This window comes from Protopterus annectens, chromosome 9.part0 (assembly GCF_019279795.1).
Source record: "Protopterus annectens isolate FY-2018-M chromosome 9.part0, PAN1.0, whole genome shotgun sequence".
Taxonomy (NCBI): Eukaryota; Metazoa; Chordata; order Ceratodontiformes; family Protopteridae; genus Protopterus; species Protopterus annectens.
Window position 1 is genome coordinate 191,135,460 of NC_056743.1, and position 19,391 is coordinate 191,154,850.

Genomic DNA, 19,391 nt, shown 5'->3' on the forward strand with positions numbered 1-19,391 from the left:
ATAGAGTCTGCAAGGGGCAGTGCTGACATTGTTTTTTTTTCATAGTTACACTTCTGCAAAGGGCAAGTAATCTGCATTTCTAGGAGTGTGCTCTTTTATATTCCTCGCAACTGTCCCTCTTAATCCCTGCAAAAACTGGCAACTTTTTTACACTTCATAATAACAATAATTAGATTTATAGACTAATTTTACTTCACAAAATGTGTATTAATTCATGTTCATTTTTTTTGAGTGTCTCAAATTAATAGTATTAGTAGTTTAAAACTGTCCATGTCTCTTATTTCTAGATTTGTCCCTGATTCTGTTGAGATTTATCCCTGATGTGTTGAGAGTCATGCTGTTTTATTTATTTATTTATTTTATTTTTGTTTGTGGGGAGTGACAAACAAGCAGAGTCAAGTTAGGCATTTTCCGAATTTTTGACACACCAAACCCAAAATGTTCACCATCACTGGTCTATCTTGATCTGGCTAAGGTATTTGATAGAATACCCCACTCAGACATCATAAACAAACTCACAGATAAAGGCATAAATCCCTGTGTTACATACTCGATAGCCAGCTAGCTGTCAGACAAGACCCAGGAAGCTAGGATAGGGGAGACCACCTCCACATGAGGATGGTCACTAGTGGAGTCACTCAGGGCTCAGTGCTGGGTCCACTCCTTTTTGGCACCTACTTCCCAGGAGTCAAGACCAATGTCAAGAGCCACTGGCTAAACATGTTTGCAGATGAGTGATAACTAGGAGCAGTCATAGAACCCCCAAGACACTAACAGCCTTCAGAAAGGACTAATACAGACAAATAACTGGTGCCAAAGTCATGGCTTAAAACTCAATACCAACAAATGCATAACAGTACTCTTTGGGAAGTCACCACCTTAGGAAATTACCTCATTGATAACACATCTCTCAGAGTAGAACTAGTAGTCAGAGATTTGGATACAGATGTTGACAAAAACCTGGCTTTTAACCAACATATGTCCAAGGTAGTATAAAATCATTCTCTGATACCCGATTTATAAGCTAGGGGATAACATCTAGGTTCAAGTAAGTCATCATTCCATTGTATTTGGCCCTCATCAGACCAATCATTGAGTATATGCCACGTTCGGTATATACCTGACCAGGCAAATGCAACAAATGGAATGTTCACAGAGGTTCCTCACAAAAAGAATACAGGGTGTAAACAGCATGTCTAATGCAGATCGCCCCAAAGCCCTAGCTCCATACTCTTGTTTCCTACAGACTGCTGAGAGAACCTCTATGCCTGGCATACATGGCATCCTTGGATCCCACTCTGATGGACCTTTTGCATATCCACAAAATGAAATAGCATCAGATTTATTCAATCACAGGATTTAAACGTGCTTTGCAACATAAATAGGACATGTTGGAGGGACAGGTATCTGTCTCAGAGAATTCCCCCCTACCTAAAACAGGCTTCACATCCATGTGAAGTAGAACTGTTTCCTACCCCTATACAACGGAAACTTAGACCAGTGGACGGGAAATTGGAACTATACCCTGGGTCTAGCACCTATGCCTGCAATGGACAGATGTAGCCTTTAAATCTTGCCCAGCTTACATATGCCCCTTAAAATAACCTCTAAGGCACATAAACTTGCAAAATACATTTGGGAAGCTTGTCTAGAGTTATAAAAGCCAGTACATAAACTTGTGGGATACATTTGCTATTCTTCGCTAGGCTTCTAAAGGTCACAGTGGTCATTAGTCTAGTATACACCTATGAACCTATACTTCAGGAACAAATCCTGTAGTTATGTTCAGGTTAAACAATTTATGGAGGGGTTGCAATAAAGTATGTTTGGCTATATTCATTAGGCATTAGGGTAAATTATCAGGCCACATGGAACTACTATTTTTGATCACAGAGTGCACCTTCAATACATGTTCCTTTGTGATATTAGGAGTTGGAAGGGATTTGGAAATTTGTGGAATTAAGACAGTTGTTTCATGGGTAAATTTTGCACTAAATTTGTATGTGCATACTTGCTGTACCTACTGGGTACACTGCTGGACTAGGTGTTATTTCTTAGTTTGTTAATGTACCTAAAGAAGGACTTATAATTATCCTTGTCCTCAGCAGCTAATTTAAATCCGTGATTTGTCTTACTATCCCTGATAGTAGCTTCTAGTTTCTTACAGATATTCTTGATGCAATCTTTAGTATGAGGAATTTTGGATTTATTGTATGATTTAAGAAATGTTTTTTTTCCTCTCTGTTTATCGACTTTATTTAGGCTGGTACCATATGTTCTTAAACATCCTATTATATGTGGCTCTACTGGGGATGGTCAGGTCTAGACATGTGCATTTATGGTGAAAGAACTCTGTTGATTCTTAAGATTATGGCTTCACAAGCCAAAGAAGAGATGCACAGTGGCAAACCCCATACTATAACTTGCATATGCTGTACCATAACTGGCAAATTGACAGTGTTTCCACTCATTATAAAATTAGGTCTACAGTATTTTACCTGCTATTTTAACAATTTGTACAGTGGCATTTACCTTAAACTAAATTTGGAACCTTACAATAACACCTGTGAAGAAGGCTACCACCCCTCCTTAACCTTTTGCCACTTTTAATTAGGAATATCTTCTTCTTCTTCTTTCGGCTTTTCCCAGCTAGGGGTCGCCACAGCGGATCACCTGTCCGCTCATGATTGGCAGTGGAGTTTTACAGTGTTGAGTTGGCAGCCTGGCGCCCAACCTTCCACAGAAGGCACACACACACACGCACTCATGCCTATGGCCAATTTAGAGTGTCCAATCCACCTACAGCATGTCTTTCAGATGTGGGAGGAAACCGGAGCACCCGGAGGAAACCCACACGACCACAGGGAGGACATGCAGACTCCGCACAGAAGACACCCCAGCTGAGAATCAAACCGGAGAACCTCTTGCTGTGAGGCGGCAATGCTAACCGCTGCACCACCATGGCCACCCACTTTTAATTAAGAATATAAAATAAAAAAAAAATGGACCAAGCATAATACTTGCTTTAAATGAACTTACACATGTTAGACTGTAACACTTTTAAGGGTTCTACCACAATTTACCATAATTTCTAAATTAAAAATGGAACTACATTATTCATTATTAAAACAGTTCTGAAACCCGAAAAAAGAGATTAGCAGTTGTTTCATTTTTTTTATTTTATTTATAAACGGTGGGGGTTAAGGCAGCAGCAGCCTCCCCTTACAGATGGAACAGTATTATAATCCAGCTGATATTAACTAAGAACATAACACTATTCCAAATGTCATCCAGTGTAATGACTACTCTACACACACAATACTTTAAAAGGTGTCATCAAAAATGAAGCACAACCATAGCTCATATTTCAAACTACATCCAGAAAATTAGCAGATCAAGATACATTACAATGCATTTTGTTTGCAGTATAATAACTAAGTAAACTGTTAGGTTAAACTTTAGGCCAACCACAGGAATACCTAATATTCCTAGCAACTGCAACTGTTACTAAGTGATTTCCTCACCCACGTTGTGTGAGCTTACCAAGATGTAATCTTATCAATGGAATTCCTTTTTATAAATAGCAGCTGTCTCACTGTCAATTATTTTGATGCCACAAGTAATTTGGGTAGCTTATCACACAGTTTGTGGAGGTTTGTCTGTTAGAAATCCTTGAATTCAGAATTTTCGACTGCATGGGTTTTAGAGCTCTTGAAATAGCAGATTACACGTCTACAGTTTGGATTTGCTACTGCCCTTATTTATGGCATAGCTGCTACACAAATTAATAGTAAATAAACATTTTCAAATAAAGAGTATGTCATTGCTAACACACGTCAGCAAAAAATAAACTGGGTTCCCTGACAATGTAAGCACACAAGGTCCAATAAAAGTAACAATTGCCCTCAGATGGTTCTCATTCACTGAATGCCTAAAGGCCTCTCAACTGTCTTCATTTTGGAGAATCATTCTTATTTTGGGCCTGATTTACCCTTGTACATGATGTCACTATTTTTAGAAGTATGCCCATATTTTAATGCTTGATTTACCCCTTTGACAATTTTCTTATCCCCCGTCATCAGATGTGATTTTTAAAGCTGTCCAGTACACAGAAAAACCACACTACATGACCAACATATTAGTGGCACCAGTAATTAAAAGAAATTATAACAGTCACTTTGATAATATTATTATATGTTTCCATCAGTTATATCACTGTTTTAAACATGTTTGAGTAGTATCCCATATTGCTACTGAAAAAGGAGTTGTGTCATTTAGTATTCAAATTTTATGCTAATTAGATGTCCAGATTTTAAATGGATTTTCTACTTTTCAAGTGCCATTTTGTTCAGTTTTCAATGTCTGCAGGTTGATAAGTATGGCTACAAACATTTCTCATTCTCAGTGGCTATGATCATACTGTATAGATTTTCCCAGAATGTCCAGATTTTTGCTCATATTTTTCGTTTGTTTCTCCTAAAATATTAAGTTTTCTGACAAATCATTGAGGATTGAAGTCAGAAAAAAATTACATATATTTGAGTTTCAGACTTCATAACATCTGGAAAATTCATGTTAATGCAAAACCCGATAACGATTCTAGCAACTTCTTATGTTTATTAGAGCAATATTTAAATATTATCCCTATTTTGGGACTCTTGGTCTCCTCATTATTTATGGCTTTTGTCCAGATTTTTTGCTCTAAGAAGTTGAGAGCTATGGCTATCATATATGTGTAGGGCTGTTCATTTCTGACCCTCAGATTTAGTTTTGTCCCTAGATTTGCTCATTTTTTTTCATAAACTTGTACCTCCTTAAGACTACATAAATACTTAATAAGCAAACTAAGCCAGTTCAAAGCTTTTTTATCAATAATTGCAACCAATCACCACAACTTAAGAGTACTCGAACACTTATTCTTAGCAGTTAGCTATAGTCATCTTAATTCCTACAACTGTAATCTCACTCACTTCTCTAGCCTAAACAGTAAAGCTACACCATGCTTCTCTCTCACATTCTCACACTCTCAACTCTTATCTTACTTACACATATTGCCTCCTATCAGCTTACTAAGCCAATATCAACTCCTCACCATATCACAACTATTGCACATACTACAAAATCTGCTTCACTCAAACAATGCATACACCCAGCTCTCTTTCGCATAGCAACCTATCACCACATCGTATTAAAAACCCCACCATGTCAGCACTCAAATAAACCATCCTTGCTATACAATAAGTCCTTCAACAAATTCATAAAACTAAATGTACACACTGCATCCAGGCTGTCACTCAGTGGAGACATACACCCAAACCCTGGACCTCCAAATCATTCTATCAACCTTCTCAAGACAAATACACCCAACAGTCTACCTTACCTCTCAAGAAATGCTACTGATTTGCTAATACTAAACATTAATATTAGAAGTATATCAAACAAAAGACCATGATCTCCATGCTAATCTTTCCCTCTATTCACCAGATGTAGTAAAGTACTTCTAAGCGAAAATGACTAAAACTTGACATATCCAATAATGAAATTACTGCCCCTGGCTATAATTTACTACGCAAAGACTGAACAAAAAGGGAGGAGGTGTTGCAATAATACTTAAAGACGAACTAAATGCCACAACATTAGACATACCAACTCTAGCCCTAGGTACCACCAATTTTTTTTTTTTAACCAAAAAATTAATGCTAGAAAAACTATCAATATAATTTGATGCTACTTTCCACCTGGTAATAATATATCCACCCTTGAGAACTTACTCCACTGGGCATCAGAGACACTCTCTCAAGAAACCATTATTCTAGGAGACTTCAGCATTGACTGGACACCATGTAACTCAATTATACCCATTACCCATATCAACCTCCATGGATTCACTCAGCTAATCCAATCTCCTACTAGAACTGACAAATCAACAAACAGTCTATCCTAGACTGGATACTGTCAAACAAACCATCCCAAATAAGTCAATCTGGCTGCCTACCTGACAGCCTGAGTGACCACTTGCCTACCTATATAATTAGACACCACCCAACTCTAGAAAAACCTACCACTCACCAACAAATATGTAACAAAAAGAATTTCATCCCATCTAACTTCATCTCAGTCCTAAAAGCCTGTAATTGGAATCCCATCAAGCAACTCAACCTTATTGAAGATGTTAGGTACTTCAACTCCACATTCTTAAACATACTCAACTCCCATGCTCCACCTAGAACCATTAGAATTAAGTCTAACTATGAACCCTGGTTCAGCAAAGAAACCAGCTCTCTGCTTCATGCAAGAGTTAAAGCTTGTTCCAACTGACACAAAGCAGAAACAATAAACTCAAAGCAAACATAGCTAGAACTCAGAAACAAAACCAAAAAACTGATCAGAACAGACAAAATTAACTACTATTACAGCATACAAATGAAATATCAACATAATCCTAGAAAGTTTTGGACAGCTATTAATAATGTTCTTCAGCCAGGGAAATCTATGACTCCTTCCCCTACTACTACAGACACCTAACAAATATTGCCACTCAATTTAACAAATTCTTTACTGAATCTATACTTGCACTAGCAAATTCTCAAAGCTCCCATGACCCCAATGAAAAACACAAACATCTTACTAATGACAACAGCTTTACCTTCAAACTTGTTCCTGTAAACTTGATTTAAAAAAAATACTCAAAAAGTTAAAAACAACCACACTGGCTGTAGATGACCTCCCAACTGAATTTTTAAAAATTGCCACTGAAGTAATAGCATATCCAGTAACCATCCTTATTAACCACTCCATCTCCAAAAAACTAGTCCCTGACCTCTGGAAGGTCTCCCACATTATTCCCCTTCATAAAGGGGGTAACTCAAAAGAACTAACAAATTACGACCCCAGAACTATACTGTCTCCCCTCTCAAAAATACTGGAAAGGTGTATTCATATACAAATTATGGAACACCCCAACACACAAAAACTGATCACTAACACTCAACATGGATTCAGGCCTTACTCACTGCTCTCATGTCATTCACTCACATAGTTAATGGGCATAGAAATGATGGTAAATATGTTTCCGCTATCTTCCTACACCTTTCCAAGGCCTTTAATATGGTTACTCATAACAAGCTTATAAAAGCTCAATCAGAACTAAATATTAGCCAATCCACTATTGCATGGTTTCATACTTACAGGAAGACAGCAGGCAGTTAAATGACACCGGGAGCTATCGCCTCTACTCCCAGTAACAATAGGGGTTCCATAAGGCTCCATTCTCAGACCTCTGTTGTTTAGTATATTTACCAATAACCTTTACACCTCAACTCTCCACTCCTCAGTCACCCAGTACACAGATGACTCTACATTAGAATGTGTCTCCTCTTCCCTCCAGGAACTACACCATCAAACTCGAGCTTCCTTTCTCTCTGTCAAATCTTGGCTGACTGACTACCAGCTAATAATCCAAACAAAACAAAACTTATCTTCCAACATACACAACATACCAATCCTGACCTCTCACTTCACATCATATCCAATAACAAAACTATTATATCTTCTGTTACCTACACAATGCTTCTGCTTCTTGGAGTTGTGATTGACTGCAACATGGAATTCGATATCTATATCTCTCGCACCATAAAGAAGGTCTATAGAAACTAGGTACTCTATATAGAAATAAACAGTTCTTAACACTGCTAGGGCCACTACTGCATGCAAGCATCTCAACTCTACACTGCTATATGCCTCTCCAATCCTCACCAACCGTAGGACATCTGACATAACCAAACTAGAAGCCTGCTATAATAAAATCGCCAAATTCGCTATTAATAATTCTTACAGATCACACCACTGTCTAGCTCTCAAACAGTTCAACTGGCTTGAACTTTTTCACCTACTTCTATATAATCAACTTACCCTGTCAAATAAAATTTTATATCATCCCGAAAAAAACCTTCACTACAAGACCAGATAATTTCATACTCCTGTACCAGAAACCTTCACTCCACTAACAAAAGTCTCCTTAAATTAACTAAAGATAATAATGCCACTGGTTCATCCCTCTACTTTAACACAATAACAATGGAATAAACTTCCCCCTCTCATCACAACTATAGTTTCTATACATGAATTTAAAAAGTCCTTAAAATCACATTTGGTGAACTCCTGGCTCTGTAACTGCGACAGTCCAGGTTAATACTAAGACGCCTCCCTTCTCTCACTCCGTCTCCTTATTTCTGTACTCATCAATCACACCTTCACCCCATACGTCTTCTCTCCTTACATCTCTTATAATTATACCTAGCTGCATCTTACCCTTGCTGCACTTAATGACAGCTGCTAAAATGTAACAACTACGTTCTGTTGAAACTGACATTTTAAATTGTTGGTGCTATTATATAATTTGATGTCATATGTTAAATAATGCAACTTGCCATTAATGTAATGTACTGTACTGTGTGAATTTAAATTGAAGACTACTTGTGTGAGTAAATGTTAATTGTAGAGCTTTTCTCCCGGGCCTTAGCTGAAAAAGGACCCATGTCGAGCCGGACTTTCCCGGTAACCAAATGTAAAATAAGTAATAAATAAAGTAAGAAAGTGCTCCTCTTTCTAAGCTGCTGCTATGAATTTTTGAAAAAATAGTGACAAGATTGTTAATGCTCTAACAATGATAGATCTATGAGAGGTCTAGTAATGGAGGACTGTTTCAACTGTTGTTAGGATTCTGGGATTGTGATTTCTTGCTAAAACGGAGATGTGTGTAATGTTTTAAGTAAATATCATTTTAATAGTTGAATTTCTTCAAAACAGAAACATTCTCACTCCTGTTATCAAAATAGAGCGTTTTAACCCTAGCGAAACTGATGCAAACCTGGATTACTATTTGCTAAAATGGATACAAGTGCAGTTATGCCTCTAAACTTTTTGCTCAAGAATTCTGAACAAAGGCTCCAAATCAGGAGCAGTTTTAAATACTATCCGAATTTACACATAATTAATAGCACACAACAGATTTTGAATCAACGTATTTTCTAACATTTGGAATTGCGAAACTGTAATGTCTGGCACTTCCAACTGATTATAATCTTCACTAATTTACCAGAAAATTAAAAGTGTTGTGGTGGACAGAGTGAAAATAATATATGAGGCAAAGTCGAAGACAGGTGAGAGGGAGTTTACAGGTAAGCAGTGTACAGCAAGGTCAACTTCAAACGGAGACCTACAGCCTAAACTAGGAATAAAGAAATGCAGGTGCATTCTCTTTGGGACAAATTTTGCTATAGAACAGGTATGAGTTACAACTGTAGTTGTTCGGGCAGATACAAGGAGAGTAATAGTGTTCCTACTTTACTAGCAACTGCATCATAGGATCATGCTGCAGATAGTTTATGGAAGATTGGGTTTAGCAGGATTACGTATGGTAAACGCTGGTTGTTTAAAATCGTTATCTATTACTCGCAAGCAGTTTCATCTGTCCGGGTGTACAGCTTCAGACAAGAGTGAGCCGGCTGCATTTGATTCAACTTTACTGGATTATTTAGTTTGTCCTCTGTCCAAGAAACCTTTAAGGTGATTTCATGTCGCCAGTGGTTTGTCAAATAATCACCATGCGTATTTCTCCGTTTTTTTTCAGAATGTTGTTCTGCTTCTCAATAATTATGTGATTTGTTTGTCTGGACAGAGTATTTCTGTAAACAATGTTGTTACAGTTTTAGACTTAACGTTCTGTGGAAAGCAGCTTAACGCAAATCCTGTAATACAGACGACTTTACATGTGAGTGTTTAAAAGTTGGGGCCTTCCTTCTTTTTTTTCATCCCTGATGTTTTAGTTAGTTGCTACAATATAAATTGACTAGTTTAAGTCCTCCGAACGTTTACCCGTAGAGTAGACGTTTGGAGTCTCCTAACTGCATGAGTAATGTCTTTGAAAGGCGGGTACACGAGAAACGTCCTTTACATATCATTCCGCAGTACTACCTAAAGAGAAAAGTAAACCCATAGATAATTCAGATTTCCATCGGGCTGGCACTCTTTGAATTCTCCTTAAGTACGACCACAAGTTCCACCGTTCGGTCCAGCTTCTTTCACTGGTAGTACTGGTACAGTAGTTTTAGGGCTAGAGTTGTAGTTTTCTCATTCTTAATGGCTATTATATAGGTTTAGTGCTTTGATTTTTTTTTTTTTACCCTCGGATTTAGCTTTGCGGAATTGTTTTCATAAAGATGTACTTTTTAAAGATACAAGTAAGTCAACTAACCCAGCTCAAAGCTTCTTTGTCGGTATTGTATAGGGTCAACTGTTTCGTGGCATTATTTTCTGAAAAGTAATAAAGCATTCGGCTTTTAATTTATGGTTTCAGTTTTATTGGATCTTCGTTTCTTAGATCCCGTTTCCTAGGAGTTGCATATTACTAAAACACGTCACCTTTTGCTTGCAAGTGCGGCAGTGACTGCATTGGTTGTGTTGTCAGTGACGGACCAATGGGAACAAGAGTAGGGTAAATCCCAAAAACAAACCCACATGGTGAAAACAACGAAAGGGAAAGAATTTTTGTCAAGGCTAGAGTAAGAATAGTAATTCTGTAAATGGCAGAATCCTTGTCGCTAAAATAAACACCTGAACTCAGGAGCTTAATAAAATCCACCAAAACCAAGTCTGAGGGTAAAATAGCTACCCAAGCCAAAGACAATCACAAAGCCTTTTTTTAGTTAGCTTCATAATCTTAAAGTGCAGTGTGCTGAGCTGATTGTGAAAGATGTTACCTACACTGAGACTAAGGATACAATGAACCTACTGGCCTATAAATGTAGCTGTAATGTTACCCCACTCTCCCCTCGTCAGTCCCTCAAAATAAACCTGAAACTGACATGACTCTAGCTATCATACAAGACAAAGTCCTAAGAGTGCTAAAAATAATACATAAATCTGTCCTGACAAAGTTCCTTGATGCATCTTAAATTGCATGAAGAATTATTTATCCACACCCCTAACAACATTGTTCAATAACAGTCTCCAGACAGGTTTTGTGCCAAGCGAATGGGGAACAGCTACTGTCCTTCCCCTGCATAAGGGAGGACCGTCTACGGATCCAGGCAATTACAGACCCATAAGCATGACCAGCCTAATATGTAAAGCTATGGAAAGACTTACCATGGGACTAATCAGTGAGGGCGCAGGGTACTTAAAAACACTGGACCTGTCCCAGTTTGGATTAGTCAAGAGCAATAAGGTTTGTACCAAATAAATAACTGGTATCAAAAATGCTAAAAAAATGCATTGTTGTATCCTTTAGGAAGTCCTCTATCCCAGGGAACTACCACATTGACAATATGCCCCTAAGAGTTAACTCCGTTGTTTGGGATTTTGGAACTTATGTGGACAGTGACCTGTCTTTTGACCAACAGATGTCCATTGCCAAATGTAAGCAAACACTGCTGTTATTGGTAGCTCTTGATGTAGGGAGAGTATTCAGCAAGAGTAAGCTCTATCAGATGTCAATAAATAAGTAAAGCTGGGATTTTATAAGTAGGGCAATGGAATCATTTACATTTCTTGAAACAATAATAAGATTGGAGGGATGTGTAAGAAGTCGGAGTGGGAGGGTTCTTGTCTGGTGGGTGTCTGAGCAGATGAGAGGCAGGTGAGGATGTCCTCTTTCCCCTTTGTTTGTGTTATTTTTAGAACCACTGGCAAAGAAAATGGGGGACTCAGAAATTCAAGGATGAAATTGGTATGGTGTTCAAGAGAAGTTGGTTTTATTTGCAGATGATATTGTTTTGTACCTGGTGGAACCAGAAAAGGACATCTCAGTGTTGTGGGACATTCTGAGACAGTTCTGTTTTTTTTTTTTTTTTTGTTTTGTTTTTTTTTTTTTTTTCGGGATATAAAGTCTATGAGGATAGAACAAGTGCTGTGGCTGTGACCTGTGTGCCTACATGTAGACTGGTTCAGCAGTACCAATGTTTTTTGAGACATGAAGTATTTAGGATTATGGATTGAAGATTATTATTTTGTGGTGCCTGGGGTACACTTGGGAGGAGGCTGAACAAAAGATGATACAGGAGCTGGGAGGCTGCCATCTCTTTCCTGTGGATGTGAGTGTCAGGATGCAAGTACTGAAAATGTTAGTCCATTTGATTCTATACATGGGCCAGGCCTTTTTTTGTCAACCAGAATGGATGTTGTGGATAGTAATTAATAAAGAGTTGGGGGATTTTGTTTGGGAGGGCAGGGGTTGGGTAAGATGGGTTATTCCTGCCATGGGATGGGAAGGTTTGAAGGAATATTATAGCACTTACACAGTGCAGGCCTTTGTACATGGCACAGGCAAAAAGCTACAATTCAAGGTAGGGGAGGATGATGGTGAACTGGGGGGTGATTAAGTTAGGAGGGAGTGGGATTTTGGATGCAGATCTTTGAGGAAAATAACAACAGTCATGTAGAATGTTATATTCATGGAGTAGCAGAAAGTGTACTGGGAGCTGGGTCAACACGGGAGTGGAGGAGAGAAATTTTGCCAGTAGGGATGACTGCAGTTGGTGCCCGGTGTGGGCAAGGGGGCTGAAGAGGGCTGGCAGGGGGACCAAGGTTATGGGAGCAGATAATTAGGAAGCTGTAGTGAAATTGGAGGAGACAGGGAGTACATTTGGAATGCAGACTGGTCAATCAGGGTTTGATATCAGAGTATAGAGGGGGAGAGGGGAATCCTGAATGTAGGACCTGCACTGGTTGAGTTTTCAGTTGAATCTAGAGCATAGGCTGCTGTTTAAGAAGGGATAATTGGTAGGGCATAAAATATTGCATAACTGCGGGAGTTGATCAGAGGAGCAATTTGATATGCACTTTGCAGAGAAACAACACGAGAATATTGTATGTGGTTCCTGAGTATGCAGCAAAATCTAGAAGATTTAAGGTTTTTCCTGGAAGTGTTTTCATGGCTACTTTATACCACTGGTGGACTCCAGAGAGTTTTTCCTCGGGTAGATGCCAGGTTTTGGGGGTGTGGTGGGGAGATGCCTGGAAGTATGTGTTCTCAGAGTGTGATGTGTTGTTGGACTTTGAAGGTTCCCTGCAGAGTGATCTATCGGAGTGATGGGTGAGAGGATAACTGTGGCTATGGGACATGATTTTTTTTGAGCTAGGATGGAGGCTCCGAGTTGCCTAAACTTAGTAAGGCCTTGTTAAGTTTAATTCTGGTAGCTGCCAAGGAAGCAATTACTGGAGGATGGAGATCAAAATCTAAACCTTCGATAACCACATTGCCACAACAGCCAGAATCTTTCTATGTGGCACACCTCATCACTAAGGGCTTTTCATCCAGAAAAAAGGAGGTCATTGTCCCACTGTACTCATCCCTCATTAGACCCATTATAGAACGCAACGCCCCATTTGGTATGTACCTCTCAAGACATCTGCAACAACTGGAAAGGCCACAGAAATACCTCATTAAAACAATCACAGGCCTAAAGCAGATGCCCTATGCTGACATTCTAAAAAAAAAACTCCACCTATACTCTGTCGCATATCGACTACTCAGCAGAGCTGTTGAACATGCTACAATCCCTCAGAGACACATGCTCCAGGGATCTAAACCTTGTCATCACAATGAACAAAAGACTCCCCAGACTCTGCAATAGACTGCTCATACATGTCAAACAGAGTGCCTTTTTGGCCCTCTTCAAAAGGAACCTTGATGACTGGATGGGAAATAGGAAATTCACCCCGGGGATCACGTCAGTCACCCTGCTAGACAGGGGGTCCAGGGAAGTAAATACTGTGGGAAGAAATAGCCAGGGAATTGTTATGGCTAGGCTTGTATAGGCCCTAGGGGTGATAGGCTAGTTCCAACCTATAAACCGATTGTAGTTTGGGTGGTGAATGTTGTAGCAGAGAGAGAGAGGAACAGGAAGTAGGATCTTTAAAAAGGGTAGGAGTAAATTATATAGAAACAATGGAAAATGTGGAAACAATACATGCAGAAAATGTTTTGCAGGAGGAGTGTGAGGTTTAAGAGAAGGCCAGGAATTGATCAATTTATGTACTATTGCTTTGATTATATGCTGTATAACAATATATATGTGGCATGTAACATTTGTAAATGTGAACTTAATATGGTTTGATTACTTTTATATAAATGTCACAGGAAATAATTCAATAAAGGTGTTTAAAAGAAAAAAAAAATGTCCATTGCTGCACTGCTTATAAACAAAGGGATTGTGTCTAGATATAGGAATGTCATTGCCCCCATTTACTCGGCCTTCATTAGGCCAGTCATTAAATATAATGCCCCTTTGGCATGTCTGTCCAGACACATGCAACAACTGGCATGCCCACAGAAATACCTTACTAAAAGGATACAAGGCTTAAACAACATACTTGGACCAACTCAAAGCCTTGTCACTATACTCTGTAGTTTACAGACTGCTAAGAGGTGACCTGTGCCTGACGTACAAAGCATCCTCACACCTAGTACTGATGGATTTACTGCACATCAGCAAGTCACATGGCTATATAAATACTTTGTGTAGTGATTTAACCTCTTCTGCAACAGTAACCAAACCGTTTGGACAGACAGGTATGTCTCACAAAGGATACCACAGCTCTGGAACAGACTCCCATCCACATAAAACAAAGCTCATATCCATCCATATTGAAGCACAACTTGGATCTCTGAGTAGGAAACTGAAAATTTACCCTAGCACTGTCCCTTGTACTACTAATGAACAGATGCAGCTCCTAAATGCATTATTATGTGCATGAGTCACCTCAGATTATCTATGGTGTGATCCTAGTTATAGTAATTAGGGGTAATGTATTAATTATTGACAATTGGATGAGTAAGGCCAACCTCTAACCAAATGGGATAGATTAAGTTGAGCATAGAAAGAGAAATTCACTAACTTTAAAATGGCCCACTAGAGCAATTTACCTATAAACCTATGAACAAGTTACTCCTCCATCTTCCCACCGTAAATCGGGATCGCCAGAGTTCAGATGTTAAGTAGATCACACACATACCTTTCAAGTGGCCTTGATTTTTTTCTCAGAATTTTACTCCAGCCCTCTTAAAATTGCTGATTCATTGAGAAAAGATGGTTGGCTGCAGTCAAAAAATATTGACTGATTACAATTAACAGATATTTTTTTATTTCAGAAAAATGCATGTTTCCTTATTCTGTCAAATTTCTAAGTTAATAGTACCGAAATGTGTCCGTGATCTAGTCTCTGATTAGTTTTGACTCTGCCCTGATTATGGAAATTAAAAGCTGAATGCTATTGTCACGTATATAGTAATAGTGAATGTAAGTCGTGTTTATTTTTTCTGTTTTTCCCCCCATGCCTGCAGACAATCAACCATCCCCCATTGGACTTGAACCATTTTGTAGTAGAGGATGTCCATCCAGATCCAACTCCTCCAGGCTACATTTTTATAATATGTTTTCTTTTTTTCTTCTAAAATATATATTTTCTTCCTCTCTATAGAATACTTATCTGATCATCAACATCCTATAACTCTTTTCTTCCTACTACTAAATCATAATTTCTTTCATTCTTACTTTACTACCCATTTTCTCACTCTACATCTAAATTGCTGAAAGTAATGCATTTGTCTGTACTGTCTTTCTCTCTAAACATTTTCTCTTGCCTTTAATTGTTGCTTTTGATTTACGAATTGAAAATATGCATGTTGTATGTTTTATGATCCATGCTGTAGTCTTTTTTATCTCAGTTTAGCCTTTAGTTTTTGTCTAATATTGTATGTTCAGTGTTACATTCTGTTGACTGTATGTGTGTGTAAGTTAATGTTTACTTGTTGGAGCGTTTTCCCCCAGGCCTCCACTGAAAAGGGGTCTAGTGTGACCCAGTTAGATTTTTCCCATTAAACAAATAGCCATGAACCTATCGGCCCTAGGGCCTATACAAGCCTAGCCATAACAATTCCCTGGATATTTCTTCCCACAATATTTACTTCCCTGGACCCCTGTCTAGCAGGGTGACTGACGTGATCCCCGGGGTGAAATTAAATAACTAATACAGTGGTACAAGTTGTTTGGGGGCTTCATTTACACAGCCGCATGGGTTGCTTGTGCTCTTGCTAGTATCCCAGTAATGACATTTTTATTAGTCTAACCCCTCTACTGGGCTTGGAAGTAATGTTACCAGCATCACTGCGACTTCTTTTCTGCATAAGTGCATGGAAGTGCACTTGGTCAGTGAAGGCTGCCTCTAACCATTGACTTAGTGTTGCACACACTGGCTCCTAGTCACAGGCCCACCTCCTTACCTCAAAGGGCTGCCACAATCGGCAACAGGCACTATATCACTAATAAAGAAGCTGATGTTTCAGTCAAATACAGTAAAAGGATTTCTATGATTAAAACATAAGTCAAAGTATTGAATATGTTTTGTCAAGTACCAGTGGCATTTTGCAAAAGTATTTTGATATTATCCGTTTGATGGTTTATGTTGTTTGTATGGTGAGTATTACATAAGATTTCCCTTCAGGCACTACCAGTAATACGTGTTCCAAGAAGAGGTCCAGATGGACGTAGAGCTAGAACTGAGACAGAATTGAAGTGCATGAAAGGTATGAGAGTTATAGTAAAAAAGTGAAGTGACTGGGTGAACAACATGCTGTTAGTCACAAAATGTCTAAGGATATGAATCTTTCCTGAAGAACTAAAGGGAGCACTGACCACTCCATGCACTCAAAGTGGTAGTAACAACTATGCCTAAGACTATATTCGTCTATGTAATCTGTGCTAGCCAATGGTTCTTGCATATCGAACCTGGTCATTTTTGTGGTGACTTGTTGCCTTGGTACTAGATGAATGAGAACAAAGAAAAAGTTTGTAATCCAGAGCAAAATGGCTTAGTTCTTACTTGGTGTAACAAGAAAACTGTACTAGATCAGTCTGACACTGCCTTGTCTGTGAATCCATGCTGCTGTTGGACTTGTGCCCACAGTAGGACTTTTCATATACTCTAATTCTTTCATGAGTGATTTTTTTTTTTTATGGAAATGGGTCTCTCTACATCTCCTTGATTTATTAAAGCTAGAATGCAAAGTATACTCTGTCTAGTGGAGGATGCTGCAGAAGAAATTCTTCTTTTCTCATTGCAGTGTCCTAAGAGTGATGTGTAAGAAAAGGTTATTGAGGACAGAGCACCATATGTTTGAGTGATGGATTTTGCTTATTCATTCAGAAGTCGAATTTAATGAAAGGGTTGGTGATTGGATAGCCTAAACCAATATCTGTGATGTTTACCTGCAGCTAAGGTCAAATTAACAGGCTAGTCATTTCTTGTTAGCTTCTCTCTCGTTGTTGTACAGGTAACAGATCTAGAAGACTCTCTGTGTCTCTCTCTCTCTCTCTGATACCCTCCCTGTGGGAGAAATAGACAACTTGCTGAAGTTTTTAGTAGTTTATTCGGTTAAGTAGAGACTGTCATCTAGATTTGCCAGCTAAAATTATTTTATCTAGACTAATCCTTTGCACTCTGTATCTTGTTAGTCCTGTTACCGTCTGGGTCACAGGTGGGATACCAGTCTTCACTTGAGCCCTCTGGATTACCTCTGTTTTCATTGTTGTGAAAGGGGGAATATGCCTACCCTTTCTAGTCATTATTTGTTTTCAAAAAGTAGGTCAGAAAGTCTGGTAAGAGTTTATGAATGACAAAGAAATATGCATCTAGTAAGGCACTTTCCTTTGACAGGCGTCAAGGAAGCTAATTGCCCTTTTAAATGACTCTCTATGTACATTTATATTAGTTACAGTATTTGTTTTTCTGTGATGTACACTGATCAAGAAATTCATATATAATCTTCACAGCGGTCATGTTAAAGTAAATGTGCTGACATTTTCATAGTACTAGCTATAACTTTGATTTCTGTCTGGATTTTGTGTGTGTGTGCACGAGCACGTGCCTGCTTCTGCAACTGTGCCACTATAGGTAATAATATAATTGCTTATTAAAACATAAAGTGCTGCTGTTGAGTTTTTGCAGAATATCTTTTTCATAGCCTTCTTTTTGTGAAGTTAAATTTAAGAGGTGAATGCTGTTGATTCATTCTATATGTACATTCCAGTAAATACTGCACATTCTTGCATAAGTTAGGGATATAGATAAGATTTGTAGGTTTTAAAACAGCAGTATTTGTACTTCTGAAGATGGAAATGTAAATCTCATTTGAATTTGTTTCCTTAGGTATGATGAGTCCAACAATGAGTTAATTAATGAGGAGCTGGGGATTGCTTATCCAATACTTAATGGTATTCCTAATCTGATTCCACAAGATGCAAGAAAGATTCGCAGAAGTGATGACAAAACAAAGGAAGAAAAAAATGAATAAAACATAACTCTTTTATAAAAAAAAAAAAAAAAAAAAAAAAAAAAAGACAGCTACTTTCCAAGCTCATAAAGAGTATATTTAACGTGTATAACTAAAGTAATTGACATCTGACAGCAGTTACAATGTTCCCATCCCTATCTACTCTGACTGTGCTTGTTCCTCTTTTGTCTTTATGTGGTCTGTTTTATTCTGCATCAGTAGATGAGAATTTTCCTCAAGGTTGTACCAGTACATCAAGCTTGTGCTTTTATAGCCTTCTCCTTCCTATTACAATTCCAGTTTATGTGTTTTGTCATCTCTGGACTTGGATGGGTATTAAACTTTTTAGGCATAATTAAATGACTATGAAATAAAATGCATTTAATTAACTTGAAACAAAAGTGATTGTAATGTTTATTAAATGTGTGCTTTGGAAAAATAAATATTTATGACCCATATTGTGTATTTTTACATTTTTATTTAATTTTAATTAACACATTTCATTTGGCAGCCTTTGTTTAATCAGAAAAACTGCACATTTTTGGAATATACACAATCTTCGACTGATGTACCAAACACTGCCGTCATTTGCTTTTTATTTATATGTGTGTATATATCTGCAAGGCATTGTTTAATTAATAGAAGAGAGTAGAAATTAAGTTCTCCATATGGGTTAGTGTATCTGCTTTTGTGAGTACCTGCTATTTAAAGGTTGTATGGAAAGTTCATTGGATGTGATAGAAGTGCATAACAAAACCTGTGAAATGCTGTTAAAATGTGTTAAGTGCAAAAGCAAGTATAAGAGGTACAGACAGTAAAATTAAGAAAAAAAAAAGATTAGAAGAGGTATCTAGTGTAAGGCGAGTGAAGCTAGATCAAAGCCAGGAAGATCTGCAGTAGAATGCAGACCATCTTAAAGTGACTTATTAGAAAGAACATAAACTCGCTGTCTGCATGCTACAGAAGGATGAAGCCCTAATGCTATCCCAGTCAACTTGAGTTCAGTTAATGGACCTTGACCCTGAGAGATCCAACCACTGTGGGGCTGAGCAGCTGATGT

The 19,391-nt window shown here is 38.2% G+C and overlaps 2 protein-coding genes across 2 annotated transcripts; both read left to right on the plus strand.

Moving 5' to 3' along the window:
• The first annotated feature begins 9,306 nt into the window (after positions 1-9,306).
• On the plus strand, positions 9,307-18,352 carry PYURF (PIGY upstream open reading frame). The gene is made up of 2 exons (XM_044082723.1): positions 9,307-9,567; positions 18,208-18,352. The coding sequence occupies exons 1-2, from the start codon at positions 9,371-9,373 to the stop codon at positions 18,350-18,352; spliced, it is 342 nt and encodes a 113-aa protein (XP_043938658.1). The 5' UTR covers positions 9,307-9,370.
• A 122-nt stretch (positions 18,353-18,474) lies between these two features.
• PIGY (phosphatidylinositol glycan anchor biosynthesis class Y) lies at positions 18,475-18,787 on the plus strand. Its single transcript, XM_044082725.1, has one exon. It carries the CDS (start codon positions 18,475-18,477, stop codon positions 18,688-18,690), a length of 216 nt encoding a protein of 71 aa, XP_043938660.1. The 3' UTR covers positions 18,691-18,787.
• The last annotated feature ends 604 nt before the right edge of the window (positions 18,788-19,391 follow it).

What these genes read in the sequence shown, in the direction of transcription:
- PYURF (XM_044082723.1), top strand. Translation starts at nt 9,371, where the DNA reads ATGCTGCAGATAGTTTATGGAAGATTGGGTTTAGCAGGATTACGTATG. An exon ending in CTGTCCAAGAAACCTTTAAG is followed by an intron (nt 9,568 to 18,207) that starts GTGATTTCATGT and finishes TTGTTTCCTTAG; the next exon opens with GTATGATGAGTCCAACAATG.
- PIGY (XM_044082725.1), top strand. Translation starts at nt 18,475, where the DNA reads ATGTTCCCATCCCTATCTACTCTGACTGTGCTTGTTCCTCTTTTGTCT.